Genomic DNA, 18,709 nt, shown 5'->3' on the forward strand with positions numbered 1-18,709 from the left:
CCCCAGAGTAATACACTTGACCGGGCAAACATGTTCAGCATCTCCACAAAACTATGTGCAAACTGGAACTGTAAAAATTGCCTTTAGAAAATGCTGTTCTACAACATAACACGTCTGTGGAAGCAGGTGATCGAAAACTGAACCAATAACACAACAAGATGCATATTCGGTCGTTAAGTCAAGATATTCAAATTCACAGATGATTAAATATTATGGTCAAATTCTTATCCTTATTGAAAAACAACATTTAAAAGAAAAAGCTCATAAAGTAAAACTTACTGTTGAATATCTCAAGAAATAATCATGTTTACATCCAAGACAGGTGCCCCGTCTCTACCGGAAGCGGAAGTGTTCTGCGCCGACGCATTACAGTCATGGGAGCAAAAGCATGGCATCCTTAGCACGAAAGTTGAGGTCATTGAGACTGTCAGTCAGGACGTATGATAATTTCTGCAAAAGATCAGTGGTATCAGGTAATCCCAGTCATAATAGATATAAAAAAATACCGCAGTTATAATTTGAAGTGCAATAAATAACAATGCTAAAGACGAGTAAACTGGTACAATATGAAACAGGTAATACTGAAATTACGAGACATGTTTATTCCGTGAAAATGTACGATGAATGTAATATCACGTTTATTCCATGTACATGTACGATGAGTGTAATATATCAATTTATAACCACGAATGGTAAGTCGTAATGTGTGGACATTTAATTTGAAAGTGCAAATATCCTATTCAAATTCAAATATTTTTGCCATGTTCTTTATTGCCTGTGCAGTTAGAAAGATGAAAATTGAGATGGTCATCGGACTCCCTTTCAGATTCTTGGTTTTGGACAGCTAATGTATTAATACGCCATGACAATCACTTCAGGGTTTTGGGTGTTGTTTGTTCCAGATGACAGGCCTACTTTATTTCCATATACATGTACTCATCACCCTGGCAGGGATAGGTGAACATCCTGTGCATAAAATCACCCTCCATTTCACTGTACCATATAGACCTAATTTTGTGCTGAATAGTGACCAGCCTGTCAGTTGTTGAGGTTACTTGCTTCAGGTCGCAATGACATCAGAGTGATCAACTACCTAGACAATGAGAAGGTGGAGCGTCATCGGCGAACGCCACTGTCCCAGCATCCTGATGTAAAGGACATTGAGAACGTAGTCGGGCGGCGCCATGTGGAACTGCCTCCAGACTTCAGGTCAGGCCATTGTGCAGTAGGGCAGCCAAGTGGTTATAGCGTTTGATCGTCACGATGAAGACCCGGGTTCGATTCCCCATATGGGTACAATGTGTGAAGCCCATTTCTGGTGTCCCCTGCTGTGATATTGCTGGAATATTGCTAAAAGTGGCGTAGAAACTAAACTCACTCACTCACCGTTGTGTTACAGCAATGTGATGCCCGAGTTCCTCCCATCACCGCGTGTGGAGCACCGAGACCGAGTCCGAGAACTGCTGGAGAGGGAGGACATGTACCGGCGCCGAGAACAAATTGAAATCCCAGAGTTTTATGTTGGTAGGTTGTTTGATATGGCATACTTTAATTAGTGAGTTCTCTTGTTGATAAAACCTAGTCCATCTACAGATAAAAGTTAAAACTTAAAACAATGGGATTTCTTATAAGAGTTAGTCTTGTCATGTTAGTTATGACATTATGCACATGGATTGATTGATGAATACAAGTTGTGAAGCTTATAATTTTGACCATGCCTCTGCTGAGTTAGGATCAAAGTATTACTGAAAGTTCTGAGAATCTTTCTCACTGAATGTTTTGACAAGTTTGTACAATTCTGTAGTTAGGACGTGGTGGTTTAGCCTAGAGGTTAAAGTGTTTGCTTGTCATGGCAAAGACCTGGGTTTGATTCCTCAATATGTTGAGCTTATTGCTTGTGTCCTGACACCATGTTAATGCTGGAACATGGCTAAAAGAGACGTAAAACTAAACTGACTCACTTACAGGTAGTCAGTGGATGAGCTCATTATTTTTGTCAGTCAGATTAGCACTCAAGTGTGTGTCAGTATGAACTAGGATATAGGTGCCAAATGTGAAGAATGTTTGTCTATTTGTTTGAAGTTTGCAGCCAAACAGTGAAACAGGATTTCTGCTTAATTTACACAATATGGCAGTTTACAGAATAGTAATCAAAGGACCAAAAATTTTTGAGCCAAAGATAAAGAAAATGTAACATCATGGTTATCAAGTAATTTGAAGTCTGTTCAAAGTGTTGCTTCTTTTAATCGAGACATTCCACATCTGGTTATTGGTCCAGTCGAAATAGAAACTTACGGTAAGATTATGATATTGTCTTGCTTTGTCGCCAAGTGGTTAAAGCATTCACTCGTTACACCATAGACCCGGGTTCGATTCCCCACATGTGTACAATGTGTGAAGCCCATTTATGTTGTCCACCCGCCGTGATATTGCTGGAATATTGCTAAAAGCTTTGTAAAACTAAGTTCACTCACTTGTAGCTGTGATTGTGAAACAATGGTAGTGAGCTGAATAACTCCTGTTAGGATTACTTTTGTGTTGAAGTGCTGCCCGAGTAATTCTGTTAAATATTAAATATATAATATAACATACAAATTCAATGTTTCCCTGTTTGACTTCAGGCAGTGTTCTGGCTGTGACAGTGGCAGACAAATATACAGCTGGGAAGACAAACCGCTTCGTTGGTATCTGTACTCGTCGTAATGGCCATGGACTCCGAGCCTGCTTCATTCTGAGGAATGTGGTGGATGGACAAGGTAAGTCAGGGGAGATAATCTGTAGGGAATAATACAGATAATCATAGCCTGAATGTGGTGGATGGACAGAGTTAGTCAGGGGAGATAATCTGTAGGGAACAATACAGATAACCGTCGGTGGAATGTGGTGGATGGACAAGGTTAGATAATCCAAGGGAGACAAGGGAGATAATCCACCGGGGACTAAGACAGGTACATTTCCTGATCACCAAAGCAGGAATGTGGTGGATGTACAAGGTTTGTCAGGTTAGATAATCCACATTAAATATGGATAGGTGTCCTTGCTGATAGAGTTTAGTGTTAGGATTAATGTGAATTGTATTTTAAAATGATCATGAGCAGGGTTTATGAATATGAACTTGATTGGAATGGGGACTCTGAAAAGAGTTGTCTCCCTTTCATCCTTGTTTGTGTCTTTGTAGCCAGTCACTGTTACTGATGTTTTATTGTCTTGCATTATATATGTTACAGTCAGATTGTGGAATCAGTCATTTTGTGAAATGACAAATATTTCAGTCATTTTGTGAAATGACAAATATTTCAGTCATTTTGTGAAATGACAAATATTTCAGTCATTTCGTGAAATATCTAAGAGGGTCAGCCATTCAACTATCCCTACTGCTCGTTCTCTTTCTTCCTGGGTTAACCTTGGCATTCTCTCTGTGTGGACCACCTCCATGGTGTAGTGGTTAGAGCATCCGCCCGGAGAGCGGAAGGTCGCGGGTTCGATCCCCGACCGCGTCATTCCAAAAGACGTTAAAATATGGTACTTATTGGTCCCTGCCTGGGCGCTCGGCATAAATGGGTACATCAAGGACTGGTCGACTCGGAGTCAGTATAATGTGTCTGAGTGGGGTATTCATGCTTCACTGCGGCATGGTATCTCAGTGGTCTAGCACTTTAAAACCAGCTTAAGTCTGGGCTAGTACAAGCAGCCGCACATACACATACACACGCATGCACGTCATCATATTCTCAAGCACGATGTTAAACCCAATTTCACCTCACGTCACCTCTCTGTGTGACATTATGTGCAGTGATGTTGTAGTGTTGGACAGGCCATTTATCTTTCCCATGTATCTGACTAAGACATGTGTTTCGTGTTTCAGAGAGTCGGGGCCACAAAATGCGTTTTGGCGATTTGTTTTGTGCATCGCGAACATTGGCAATCGTTATCAAGCACATTTACATCAAATTTGATGGAATCGTCCAAACCTATTTATATAGCCAATAACGAAATGGCTGATCCTCTTAGTCATTTCACGAAATAACTGAATTTTTTATGACTGATTTCACAATCTGTAACATATACATATGATTTATGATAAATCTCAAATTGTTATTGACATTTTGTTTCTTGGTAGCATCAGAATTGAGCGAAGTGAATGTAAAGTTTACTTATTCTCTATTTGTTTTTGCAATGTATGTGTCTAAGGTCTCTTATCTTACTCTTCATGTACCGGTAAAGTATTTTAATTTTAATTGAAAATCACCTTTTGATGTGGGGTAGCCTAGTGGTTAAAGTGTTCACTCATCATGCCGAAAAACCGGGTTCGATTCCCCACGTGTACAATGTGTGAAGCCCATTTCTGGTCTACCCTGCTGTGATATTGCTGGAATATTGCTAAGAGCAACGTATAACTAAACTCTCACCTTTTGATGTGTTTCCAAGTACATTGCTGTTACGATAACAAATGCTGCTGATCTCTGATCAATCTTGTCATCAGCAAATTAAGCCCCTTACAACAATATAGTGCTTACATTGACATCAGGATTTTAAGAAGTTTTCAACATTTAATTGACGTTGATATATTCTACCATTGTTAACAATGTCCATGCTCTGGGCCCCGTTCCTCAAAGTGATTGTAACACTACGATAGTTGTAAATTACTACAATCCAATTGTAACTTTAACTTTTTCCTCAAAGCAATTGTAAGTGACAATAGTTGTAAGTTGCAACCACTTCCGTAAGTTGCTTAAGTCTGTAAGTTACTTACGATCGATTGTTGTGTATGAACAAGATGGCAGTGTTTGTTGTAATTCATAAACAAAGGAGACAGAAATTTGGCCCCGATAGGATATTTCAAGACCATAGTCGTGTTCTGGAAGTTTACAATGATGCTGAAATATTTTCAAGGTACAGAATGACGGGGGCTCCATTCTGAAACTGGGAAGCTTGCTAGAACCTGGGTTGTTCTAGGACACCCAGCGTTTACATGCACTATCCGTAGAAAGCAAGCTTTTAATTACTTTGCGATATCTTGCTAAGGGTGGATTTTTCTCTGAGCTTGGAAAGGGGAAGCAACTCTCGCCAACCAGATGTAATGTAAACGCATTATTTCTAACTTTCGTGCAGAAGATCACGATTGTAATTTACGATCGAAAGATTTACAATCACAAGACTTACAATTCCCTTACAATAGCTTTGAGGAACAACAATAAATTGTTATTTACGATAATTGTAAAGTTGATCATAGGGCTTACTGATTGTAGCTACGATCGCTTTGAGGAACGAGGGCCCTGGTTTGTTGCACAATCTTTTTGTACCTTCAGTGTTGAAGCGTTACTGGATGTTATCAGAACCCATGAGGTGTACGATGTTGTGATACTATCAACCACTGGTTTATCTTGCTCGGTTCTAATTGTGTAAATGGAACCTTATGTGTTGGCAGGTGTGGAGATCATGTATGAGATGTACAACCCTGTAGTGCAGAAGATGGAGGTCCTGAGGCTGGAGAAACGCCTCGACGAAGATCTCATGTACCTGCGTGACTGTCCCCCCGAGTACTCCACCTTCCCCATGGACATGGAGGCCACACCCCTTCCTAAAGGCAGCTCTGTGTCAGTCAACACAATGAAGGTCAGACTAAGTACAACATCCCACTAAGGCCACACCCCTGTCTTCCAGTAGTTCAGTCGCCATCAACATAATTATGGTCAATTTAGACACAACATCTTACTAAGGCCACACCCCTTTGTAGGCCATGCCCTGTCTAAGGACAGCTCCATGCCTATCAACACAATGAAGGTTAGACTAAGCACGCTATCCTAAGGCCACACCCCTTCGTAGGCCACACCCCTGCCTTATTATCATCAACTCTGCCCAATAGTAGCACTATCCACGTCCCTTTTAGGGAGGAGCTGTGGAGTAGCCAAGTGGTTAAAGTGTTCGCTTGTCACCGAAGGTCCAGGTTCCATTTCCCACATGGGTACAATGTGTGAAGCCCATTTCTGGTGTCCCCCGTGATGTTTTGCTGGAATATTGCTAAAAGCAGCGTAAAATGATACTCACTCTCTCCCTTTTAGGGAAGGTTGACATTATGTGACAGAACAAGTTCCAAGTAAACTTGGAAATACTCTTTACAAGATTAAATGACTGTTTTGGCCATCACTATCACCTGGCAAGACAAAATCTTCTCTTAGGAATGTGTACAAGTGTATTTCCAAAAAACACTTTTCTCCAATTTACTCTAATTTAAAGTAAACAAGTGAGGTAGCCATACTTTGAGATAATCTGCTGAAGAGTGGAAGGATCTTGACATGTGATCCCTTTCTGTAACCTTGTGTTGCTGGTGAAGCTGAGACAAACCTACCCCTGCAGGGAGAGGAGGGAGAGAATGTGTGTCAGTTTGTGAGGAACTGATGGTTTTGTCTGTTTTGTAGGTGAAGCTGAATCCCCCTCCGTGGCATGAGAGGTGGGAGAGGATGGACTTGATGGGGGTGGAGGAGTTCAATGTGTCGGAGAAGAGGCAACGGAAGGCGGCAGCAGTAGCGAAACCATGGGAGAAATATGACCTGATGAAACACTACAGGGAGAGCATTAACGAGGTGGAGTCACGGACGTTGATGAAGGAGGTGTTCCTCAGGAAGCAGAAGATAGATCAGGAATGGTCCAGCACCAAGAGGGTTCTTCGTAAGCGGTGACACTGAAAGGTGTGACATCCAACATTCTGAGGACAGACTAATGTGTTCATTCTGTGGTGATTCTGGACAGAGTGGACGGGGTTTGGCTGGAGGAGATGACCTGGACAATCTCCAGAAGCTGCGAACCTGGACTTTGTATATATGTGTTATGGGTGGATTAGAAATAAATACTGAATTGACATTCAACTCTTGTTGTTGTTTTCTGGTGTTGGACTTTGAACAGCAAGCAGTTTGATCTGTGACACCATGAGTGAGTGAGGTTAGTTTTACGCCACACTCAGCAATATTCCAGCTATATGGTGGCGGTCTGTAAATAATCGAGTCTGGACCAGACAATCCGGTGATCAACAGCATGAGCATCGATCTTCGCAATTGGGAACCAATGACATGTTGTGACACCATGAGTATGAACTTATATGGTACTGTACTCATTTTCTCTCTTCATGTATGATACAAAGTCAACCAATGCTCACTCTGGCCCCATTGAGACTGTTCAGCCCCTGAAAAACCTCTAAACCACTGACCCAGAAAGCTGTGACTATATATGAAGCCATTGAAGAAGACATTTTGACGTCTTACTGAAACAGTGTTCACAGTGCATGCTGGTATATGATTTCATACAGGCTGATGCAGTGTAACATTACAGACATCCATTCAAAGCATTGTTCAGATCAAATCTTGAGCGTCCGCCCGGAGAGCGGAAGGTCGCGGGTTCGATCCCCGACCGCGTCATACCAAAAGACGTTAAAATATGGTACTTGTTGGTCCCTGCATGGTGCTCGGCATTAATGTGTACAACAAGGACTGGTCGGCTCGGAGTCAGTATAATGTGTCTGAGTGGGGTATTCATGCTTCACTGCAGCATGGTATCTCGGTGGGCTAGCGCTATAAAACCAGGTTAAGTCTGGGCTAGTACAAGCAGCCGCACATACACACGCATGCACGTCGTCATATGAGCGAAATATTCTCAAGCACGACGTTAAACCCAATTTCACCTCACCTCAGATCAAATTAATAGATGACCACACTAGGTCAATGAGTAATTAACAAATTATATGGAACACACACTTTAGGTTAAAAATAACAAACGATTGCTCAAAGAATTGGCTGCAGCCAGATGGCAGGCCCAGTAACGTGGCCATGCATTCACAAATGTCATTGTGGAATGTCTTGAAAGAGCCTTGAGTGCTGTCTTCATGGATGAGCAAGAATAAAGTGTGTGTGTGTGCGTGTGTGTGTGTGTGTGAGTGCTTGCATGTGTGAACTGAATTTTCGTGAGGAGCAATTCCCCCTAACTTTTGGACTTCATGATTTATGTGCACCCCCTTCTCCAAAATACTGAATCCGCCCCAAAATGTCATTTTGCATGTGTCATTGGTATGAGTTTAGCATTATTACTTTTCAGTAATGATTAAATCATTATTAGTCTTAATCATACTTTTTGTAGTGAGTGAGAGAGTATGGTTTTACACTGCTTTTAGCAATATTCCAGCAATATCATGGTGATGGATACCAGAAATGGGCTTCACACATTGTACCTCACCGCCCCCATTTTTTTGTATTTGTAATTCTCCAAACTGAAGCGGACATGTTGACACAGAAAGGCACTCCCTCTCACTTAATGCAGGAAATATTGATAATGAATGTCACTGTGCAGCAAGTTTCAGTGGAAGGGTCGAAGTGCCATGTGGAAGGTTTGTTTAAAAACCTTCCTGAGGCCATCAATGTGCCCAAAAGCTGAGGTGATGTCAGATGACAGCAGTTTTTGTACCATAATTTTTATTTCTCTGAAGGACACCTACCCTGTTGGGAAATCTCATGCAATAAGGAAGTAGAGCCATCTGGCTGAACATGTTTTGCTTCCTCATTTTGATTAACATTACTCATTTTGATTAACATTACTCATTTTGATTAACATTACTCATTTTGATTAACATTACTCATTTTGATTAACATTACTCGCGTTGTCAGCTACTCTCCGTTGACCCTGACATTCTTGCTTAAACAATTTTGTTTGTTTATTGTTTAAAGGTACTATATCACACCACACTTCTCTAAAAATAATAATGCATTTCTCTCAATAATACTAACTATCAGCCCTCAGTGAAGCTACCCTGTACTTTTTCCAAAACAAATTACGTATTTAGATGACAATATTCAATTAAAAAGTTTGAATGAATTAATGCAATGTTGCATTAAATGGACTCTAGCGCCCACTACTGGCCGAACATTTTTTTCAGGTGAACTCAATAGTTATGTGCCTTGGAGCGCTCTTTACGAATATCACACGCACAACTTGTGATTGAAACCAATTCAGCAAACACTGACGACACCGCGTGCGACAGTTTTCCATGTTCAGAGCAATTGTTTACATTCCGTACACGGCAAGTGTTCTCTGTTTGGAAGCTGTTTTCCTTGAGGTTTCAGTTATTGATCAATTGTCGTCAGGGATAATAAATCTTTAATTGCATCAATAGGAAGTGCATATGCCCCGATATATAATATAGGCCGAAATATTGTCGAAAATGTGTGGCATTGTGCCTTTAACACCACACCTACATTACAGCGGTCTCAAATCAAGTCTGAACCAGGCATTCATGTAACTGATATCATGAGCATTGATCTACTCCACCTCATGCATCAAGCAAGTCAGCGGTCATATTTCAAGGCTGACCTTTTTCTTCTGACGACTGATCGTAACAGGTTTTTTTTTTTTCAGGATGCCCTACCTTTTGGGAAAATGTATCTACATAGGAATATCTACTTCACACTGTCATTTGAAATCATGACATCACATGTCCTAACCTAGGTCGCTGTTACAAGTCTCTTCAAACCCCTTAACTATGAAAACGATTGCAACTACTGGCAGCTCACATGGACAGATTTTTCACATGACAAGGGGCGGTGGGGTTCAAGCGTTCACTCGTTATGCCGAAGACCCGGGTTCGATTCCCGACATGGGTACAATGTGTGAATCCCGTTTCGGGTGTTTCCCGCTCTGATATTGCTTGAATAGTGATAAAAGCGGTGTAAAACTAAACTCACTCACTCACTTGACACATGTACTGTACGTTTGAAGACAAACTTCATGGTGTGCGAAAATGTTTGAGAAATGACAAAAAATACCATTTTCAATATGTTTACTCCAGCCTGAATACTCGAAGCAGTGTCAGAGGCACCTGTGCATTCGTCACCACTCGCCCCTTTCCATAACCTGCAAGCTATTCGGCTTGTCCCGGAATAACACGAGTTGGTCACGAATGACACCTGTGGTCATATTTGTTAAGTTTCAGCTCCACATGCATTCGAGTGTCAGTGATGTGGAAAATGTTCGCGACGACATAAACACGACGTGCCACATAATAAGGTCACTTGAATTGAAAGGCATTCATTGTCAACACTTGTCCTATCTCGCCATGCATATCCATGCAGGTCAAACACAACACGGATAATGTTACCAGCGTGACCTAGTGGTCTGTGTTGGCGGATTTGCTGACAGCGTGGTTATTCTACGGATTACAAGCTTTTGTTGGTGCAGCTGATATCCATCTAATGGATCAGTCAGCTGGATCTTTATCTACACTCTTTTGCTTAAATATTTATGAGCAGTCGATGCTGGTCGTAAGCGGTGACGTAACTGACTAACTGAGTTTGGTTTTACGCCGCTTTTCGCAATATTCCAGCAACATCACGGCGGGGGACACCAGAAATGGGCTTCACACATTGTACCCATGTGGGGATTCGAACCCGGGTCTTCGGCGTGACGAGCCAACGCTTTAACCACTAGGCTACCCCACCGCCCCCGGTGACGTAACTAAACGGGTAGGCTTGGTGACGTGGTGGAATGCTTGTCATCGTATCCTGATCACTGGATTGACGCACGCACACATACATAGACATGTATGCACACACACGCGTGCGCGCGAACACGCAAACACGCTCACATGCACGCGCACGCACGCACGCGCACCCCCCCCATACACACACACACACACACACACACACACGCTCTCTCTCTTGAATATACAATAACAATTTTCAGTGCTTAAGTTATTCAACATAACTTACTAATCGTCTAATTTATATGCAACCACTGCATGAAGCCTAGTCTGTCTCACAGTCCCTGAACCACATTATTTCCCCTGCTGCCAAGCCCTCTCTGCAGTGCTAAAGCCCTAAATGAAGCAAGTCTAGATTTCCTCAGGTTCAGGATCTGAATCTCTGGTCTCCCTACTGGGGCTCCATTTCGGTTTATATGGGTTTGTTTCTACTATCAAAATTATATATATTCAGAGACAAAGCGTTAGTCTACATGAAGCCATGTCCATGTATAAAAACAGAGGTGCCACTTCAAGGAGTTATAAGTGAGTGAGTTAGTTTAGCTTTACGCCGCACTCAGCAATATTCCAGCTATTTGGCGGCGGTCTGTAAATAATCGAGTCTGGACCAGACAATCCAGGGAATCGACAGCATGAACATCGATCTACACAACTGGGATACGATGACATGTGTCAACCCAGTCAGCGAGCCTGATCACCCGACCCCGCTAGTCGCCTCTTACGACAAGCATGGGTTACTGAATATGAATTCTAATACGGACCTTCACGGGTAGGAGTTATATAAGCATGTATTTATGAATCACCATGAAGGAGTCGTGGTGTTCTCGAAACGGCGAGTGTATCCTACTGTACTTATGGCATCCGTCACAAAACCATGCAGAGGTAAGTCAATTATTCACACACACCCCGCCTTCCCCCGAAAAAAATGAGGAGAACATATAGTCCGAATAGGGACCTGTATCGGACATCCCGGTCACTAGACAGTGGTTTGTACTTGCAGCGACAACGGTAGCCTGAAGTCAATGTGCTCTGAGTAGACAAATCTATCTAAACTTCCCTTGTTGACTGATAATGACACCGAATAGAGGCGCATAGTGCTGGCTATAAGGCCCCATGAATGTTATGAAGCTTTGAGGAACAGATCCGAGTGCGCGAGTGAGTTTATATTTACGCCGTCTTTAGCAATATTCCAGCAATATCACGGTGGGGGACACAAGAAATGGGTTCACACATTGTACCCATGTGGTGAATCCAACCCGGGTTTTCGGCGTGACGAGCGAACGTTTTAACCACTAGGCTACCCCACCGCCCCGAGTGCTGAGAAGAGAAGAACAGGTGTTCACAAGAGTTATTTATACATGTACATTCGCCCAGTATTTCGTGGACACGTAGCTTTCGAACACTACAGGAATCTGGACCAAGAAATCGTTTTTGACACCAAATACCATTTCCGTTATAGTCGCATTGTTTCGGAGAACTGTTGTCACAAGTTGAACCATTGATACTATGAGCCAGGAAATCCATCCATGAATTTCCAATCTTGTCGTCTACAATTTGATTTGTTGAAAAACACTCAGTCACTAAGCAGCAGTACGGTTGATCATTTAGTAAACTACATTTTTAGACACCCCCACCCTAAAATTTAAAAAAATAAAAAAAAAAAAAATAAAAATAAAAATAATAATAATGAAAAAAAAAAAAAAAATAAAAAAAAAAAAATGCTTAACTTCAGTCAACTCTGTGATGTGCAGCGAGAGAGTGGGCGATTATCGATAACGCTGAATTCGCATGTCAACACTTGTGCTTCAGGACTGTTCCACTGGGAGATAACCAGCTAAGCAATAGAAATACAAACCCGGCTAGGGTCACAATTGTCAATCTCCTCTGACTAAAACACGTGTCACAGTGAATATCTATTTTGAAATATTTTGTACTTTTTACTGAGGCCTTGGATATTGTAACCCTGATCAAACAGCTTAAGAGCAGCTGCACTAATTCTTCACGAAAAGACACAGGGTGTAATATTTTCATTTAATCATGAAGTGCATTATGAGTGTTTATTGTTTAAAGACATACTCAACAATATGCCAGTAGTGTTACAGCGGCTTGTTAATAAGCAAGCCCCAAACACTCATTCATTCTAGTGGGTGATCACTGGAGTAAGGCGTAAAACTAAATTCACACACTCACTCTTGAACGGAGCATGAATGAATGATAATAGTTTTGTTATACTTTGTTACAATTGGTCTTCAGCAATTCAGTGATCTACAGCATGAGCATCAATCAACGCAATTGGGGTACGATGACATGTGTCAACCAAGTCAGCGAGCCTGACCGCCCAATCCCTCTTACAACAAGCATGGTTACTGAAGATCAATTCTAACCCTGATCTTCACGTGTCTCTTACCAGAGGCTATGATATAAGTTATGTTAAGGTCTCTGAGCATGCGTGAGGTGTGATAACATTCCACTTCAACAATGTAGGTCGATTCTAACACCACGACTCACTGGTTTGCCTGGTCCAATTTCTGTCCACTTCTGTTGGTTGACGTCTTGTATAGCTAAATTTACTGTTTTTAATCTTATAAATACTTAATATCGTCAATGAAACCCCAAATTCCTGACAATCATTGCTTGGCATGACTGGGTGCAGGCAACTGCGTTTATAACCAACTTAAAGGGACTACTAATTATAGTTCGTTATAACCAACTTAAAGGGACTACTTATTATAGTTCGTTATAACCAACTTAAAAGGACTACTAATTATAGTTCGTTATAACCGTAGTTCGATATGTATGCGTTTCGTCTAAAACGTGCAGACAAATGGCAGAGACCAATTCCAACCTATTTGTTGAACTTTAATCATGGTGAAAGCTTGGAATTGACATTTCTTTAAAATGTTGGGGTTTCTGGAGGCCATCTTGGATTTAGCCTCGTTCTGAGTCTGAGCTTCCAATCTGAAATGTCCATTATACTTTTTTATATAGAGAAACATAAAGGAATATAAAAACCCTCAAACGATTGGTCCCTCTGAGTGGTATTAATATGGTATAAATAGTCGGCTCCTTGCTCATGGCCTAAATATATAATTCGTTAGAGCCGTCAGGCCGTTATAAGATTGTTTGTTAGAAAAGTAGTTCACTCTATGTAGAAATGAACATGTTTGTTTAACAACCACAATGAGGTAATCCATAACAAATATAGAATCACATGAGAACTGGGGCGGTGGGGTAGCCTAGTGGTTAAAGTGTTCGATCGTCACGCCGAAGACCCGAGTTCGATTTCAGGCATTGGTAGTATGTGTGAAGCCCACTTCTAGTGTCCCAGTTGTGCTATTGCTTGAATATTGTTAAACCTTACTCGCTCACTCATTCACTCCCAATTGCGTAGAACGATGCTCATGCTGTTGATCACTGGATTGTCTGGCTCAGCCTCGATTATTTACAGACCGCTGCCATATACCTGGAATATTGCTGAGTGCGGCGTAAAACTCAACTCACTCACTCATTCACTCGCTCAAATGGAGAACTTTTCGTGTGAAGAAACGAAATTGCACAGTTCACATATAGCGTCTTCAGTGTGTCGGGAAACGGGATTCCAGAATACACATTCTTTTCATATTGCCTACAGCAACACATGTGCATATATCCTTAACCGATTCATTCATTCTTAAAAATACAATCTTCCCCATTACTGTCATATATTGGTCAGGGGTCGCGTCACAATTTACACAAAAGCACTTGCAACTTGGCACACATGTTGCCCCTCTGACAGTTACACTGCTACTTTCAAATCCACGCAATTGTACTCCAGCAGTTTTAGCGGTGACACAGTCCTCCTTGGCCCATCCCCCGGCCGGCCAATCCCCCAGAGCGTGCGTCTCCTGACCCAGGGTGAATGGTAAGCATGGCAACAGGGGCATAGCGAGGTAGCTACATCCGGCCATGAACGAGGCAATGTGAATGAGATATTTACATTATGAAACTGGCGATAAATCTCTACAGCGTGAATCTCTAGTTTCCTATTACACCTGAGTCACTGGATGAACAGAACGCAGCCAGGTGGAAATCTCAGGTACACCCTCTAACTACAGGTAAGTCCAGGTTGTTATTCAATCTATATGTTTTTACAAAGTTATATGCAGTGTGCAATATGCTGCAGTTTAATATTAAGATTCATAACGTACAAGTTGAATCGAACTGACACACTCGGCAAACTAGTTGACCTGTAGCAATTATATAACCTATGTATACCAGGGATCTTCTTAAAGACGTGCTCCAACTATATTCCCTATATTCACACTGCCTTTTACTTGCTACCAGGCGACATATTCAAGGACAATATAACTAGTACTCAGTACCAACAAAGCGGACTAGCGCTTTGAATTACTGCAACAACAACAACAACTGATAACTGAGTTTGTTAGCACAAAATATTAGTTACATGACGCTTTGTTATAATTTATTCCTGCAATTGATAATTAAGTTTGTTAGTTTAGAATATTAGTTGCATGGCCCTGTGCTTGTATTTACTGCAACAAATGATAATTAAGTTGGTTAATATAGTATATTAGTTACATGACCCTTTGTTATAATTTATTCCTGCAATTGATAATTAAGTTTGTTAGTTTAGAATATTAGTTGCATGGCCCTGTGCTTGTATTTACTGCAACAAATGATAATTAAGTTGGTTAATATAGTATATTAGTTACATGACCCTTTGTTATAATCTATTCCTGCAATTGATAATTACGTTTGTTAGTTTAGAATATTAGTTGCATGACCCTCTGTTTGTTTTTACTGCAACAAGTGGTAATTTAATTTGTTATGATAGAATATTAGTTACATGGCCCTGTGCTTCACATTACTGCATCAGCTGGTACTTAAGTTTGTTCAGTATAGAATATTATTCACAAAGACGTGAGCTTCACATTAGAATTGATAATCATGAATGTATAATTTGTTATAAAATCAAGAAGCACCTGTATCGAATATATAACCCATTATTGTCTTCTGTTAAGGTGCAAATGCCATCAAAATCTGGCTTGAGTATTTCTTGTCAAATATGATAATTTTTAATTTTTAAAGTTTAAATAAAACCTTTTAGCACTGCGTATATTTCTAGCGTTCTAAGCAGCTCTGTCCCAATACACTATTCAGGTGTTCGTTTACAATTATACGCAACACAAAAAAACGGTCCAAATTTTCATATTTGTGGAGGCGTGATACAGATGAACAGCGTGGTGTTTAATGAGGTCAGACGAATCTCGGGCCATTTAATCTGTAGGCCGCAATCGGCATGAATGACGAGAATGCTAAATCACGATTTCCGGCTTATTGTGACGTTTTCAAGGCTATTCATCAGATACCACTAGCCTCCTCGGTATTTTCCGTGTATCTCCGGCAACTGGAACTTTGCGCTATGAAAATTCTCAAGTACATGACTAAAACTAAAAGTTCATGTAATTGGTGGCTCAGGGTTTTCATAGTTTCTTATGCATTAATGTTCTGATGTTCATTAATGCACTAATGTTCCCATTTCCATGAATTTTTTAAAATTTCAAAATATAATATGGACCTTATTCCTCCCGACCCCTCGACCCCAGCCCTATAATAAATTACCGGTCCCTTTCGTTCGTGGAGCCACTTGTAAATGAGAAAAAATCATCTAAATCTCAAATTCCATATAGGCGGGGTTATCCAGCATAGTGGAAAATACTGCAGGGAATCAAGCCCCTTTATAACCACAGAATCTATACGTGTTCTCCTGGAATCTGTACATGATCTCCAGGAATTTGTACATGTTCTCTGGTCGAAGCTTATCACGATCACGGTTGGCATGTATCATGGAGATGGTGTATTGGTTTACAAGACTATGGCTGGTGGGTCAGATCAACCCAGTCAGCAGAGGCGTGGGCGGTTGGCCTGTGGGACATCCCCCCACCCCCACGTCGACATATCTCCCTTCTCTCTGTCATTCATAACCAGCAGAGCGGAGCCCAGGCTACCCTTCCGTATATCATAACGACCCCAGGCTATTCCTGGACTTCACGCAACGTACATTCTACTTCCGCCATGGCATGGCTATAAGTATCACTTCAGCGAGAGTTGGAAGATTTTCATGTTTCGGACCCTGAATACATGTCTGTGTAGATGTCTGTAGGGAGCACAGCCCGTTCTGGTAAATGATGGTGTGTTTTACAATGCATAAGTACTTGAATTTTATGTTATATTATATTTAATTTGTATTAGTTTCTAAATAAGTTATCGATTTATAAGGATTAGATTAGGACCGCCTCCGTGGTGTAGTGGTTAGAGCGTCCGCCCGGAGAGCGGAAGGTCGCGGGTTCGATCCCCGACCGCGTCATACCAAAAGACGTTAAAATATGGTACTTGTTGGTCCCTGCATGGCGCTCGGCATTAATGGGTACAACAAGGACTGGTCGGCTCGGAGTCAGTATAATGTGTCTGAGTGGGGTATTCATGCTTCACTGCGGCATAGTATCTCAGTGGGCTAGCACTATAAAACCAGCTTTAGTCTGGGCTAGTACAAGCAGCCGCACATACACATACACACGCATGCACGTCGCCATATGAGCGAAATATTCTCAAGCACGACGTTAAACCCAATTTCACCTCACCTCTGGATTAGGTATGCCCCTATGTGTTTGTTTAAAATGGCTGGATGGGTATTCCTAACATGACTTTTGAAACTACCTGAGTCGTGAGGTTTTATAGCTTTGTGAACACCGTGTCTATGTCATGTCTAATAATCATGTATGTATTTGCTATTAAACCAAAGTTAGATTTTAATTCGCTATGCGAGAGTGCCACTGTGCATAACCAACCCTCACATTAAAACAAGACCTTGGTTACTCCAACGTTTATAATCATTTGAAGGTATAGATTATTATATGAACTAAGTCCTCATATATCAAACATGATATGATGAACAATGATTTATAAAGATTGTTTGAGCAAGAACAGTTACAAACTGCACACGACAATTCACATATGGTTGAAAAGTGTATTCGCACAATACATTTTCATTCCCTATCCAAACACTTTACAACATACAGTTATGTTAACTAGAACGAATATTTCACGGTTAAAAATACAATAAAGTTGAAACAGACTGACATAATCCATTCACAACGGTATTAGAGAATATGACACTTTGCACAAAGGTATCACTATGTTGAAAATTAATATATTTTTTATATTTCTTAAAAACATTTTCCACAAAACGAATATCTCCTTTTCCATTCAAAACTCGGCCTTTCGTTCGCAAGTGGTTCTTAAACATGTCCAACACAATTCGCCTAATGTAAACACGCCGATAACAGGGCGGTACACCCAGCCCAATCACCTAGTCACTCCTTAGCAGGTCGATCACAGTCAACATTCGTCTACTTTCACCCTTGCCCTTCACCTCCGTGGCGCCAACCCTTACACGCCTAACGCGGTCACCCACTTCAACTTGCCGATCCCATTCCCCGCTCGATACACGAGGATCACAACCATTTTCTGATTGCTTTTTCAGACACCACTCTGTAACTACCTGCCGATTACTTAAATAAGAATGTCTGGTGATGTCCACCCGGACAAGGCAGTTGTGTGTCATATTCAGTTTTTGTTTCATTATGTCGATTTGTCCTAGTTTCTAAACATTGACATATATAATATGCCATGCTCAACACCATGTAATATTTCCTTATGTCATCTCTTTGTTAAGCTGAGCTAAGTGTCGAGTTTCTTCGCCTGCAGGACTAACCTTGCCAGTGCATTCATTTACGTTATATACTATTCACACTTTGCTAAGGATCAAATCATAGATTCAACAGAGAACTATTATGTGGGGTCAAATTTGGTTTAAATATCGAAGCTTATTGTAAGCATGGATCCCAGGTTTCAGTATCTTGTGGATCCCATACCTGCTATTGACATGTGTTGTTTATTTGTCAATGACTCGTTCCATGATTTGCAAAATGGTTGATTGGTGCCATGAAAACCATTTTTATGGTTACTCATGTATCAAGTGCATAAGGTTAGATTAAAGTGGCTGTTTTCCTAAAGAGGTGTTACCATATTATTATTTATCCAGTTTTAAATGGATACAGTTTCAAATTATAAATCTACGTTTAAGTAAAGAATTTTTGTGATCCTTAGCAAAGCGTGAGTAGTATATAA

At 41.0% G+C, this 18,709-nt stretch overlaps 2 protein-coding genes across 3 annotated transcripts in view; one reads left to right on the forward strand and one right to left on the reverse strand.

The window, feature by feature from the left end:
* The window catches only part of LOC124279749 (serine/threonine-protein kinase 40-like), a 35,075-nt gene extending 34,725 nt beyond the window's left edge, over positions 1 to 350 (reverse strand). The window contains exon 1 of the mRNA XM_046715615.1: positions 280 to 350. The gene's annotated coding sequence lies outside the window, so the exon portion shown is untranslated. The remainder of the gene's footprint in view (positions 1 to 279) is intronic.
* On the forward strand, positions 331 to 6,866 carry LOC124279751 (39S ribosomal protein L19, mitochondrial-like). Of its 2 annotated transcripts, XM_046715618.1 has the most exons (7): positions 331 to 473; positions 1,065 to 1,209; positions 1,400 to 1,524; positions 2,622 to 2,743; positions 2,884 to 2,896; positions 5,429 to 5,616; positions 6,420 to 6,866. In XM_046715618.1, the coding sequence occupies exons 1-7, from the start codon at positions 389 to 391 to the stop codon at positions 6,678 to 6,680; spliced, it is 939 nt and encodes a 312-aa protein (XP_046571574.1). In that variant the 5' UTR covers positions 331 to 388; the 3' UTR covers positions 6,681 to 6,866. The 2 variants fall into 2 exon arrangements, with proteins under 2 accessions (XP_046571574.1, XP_046571573.1); XM_046715617.1 differs by lacking the exon at positions 2,884 to 2,896 and having other exon boundaries at positions 2,622 to 2,756.
* The last annotated feature ends 11,843 nt before the right edge of the window (positions 6,867 to 18,709 follow it).

Source organism: Haliotis rubra, unplaced genomic scaffold (genome assembly GCF_003918875.1).
Source record: "Haliotis rubra isolate DU_JTF1 unplaced genomic scaffold, ASM391887v1 Scf256, whole genome shotgun sequence".
Lineage (NCBI taxonomy): Eukaryota > Metazoa > Mollusca > Gastropoda > Lepetellida > Haliotidae > Haliotis > Haliotis rubra.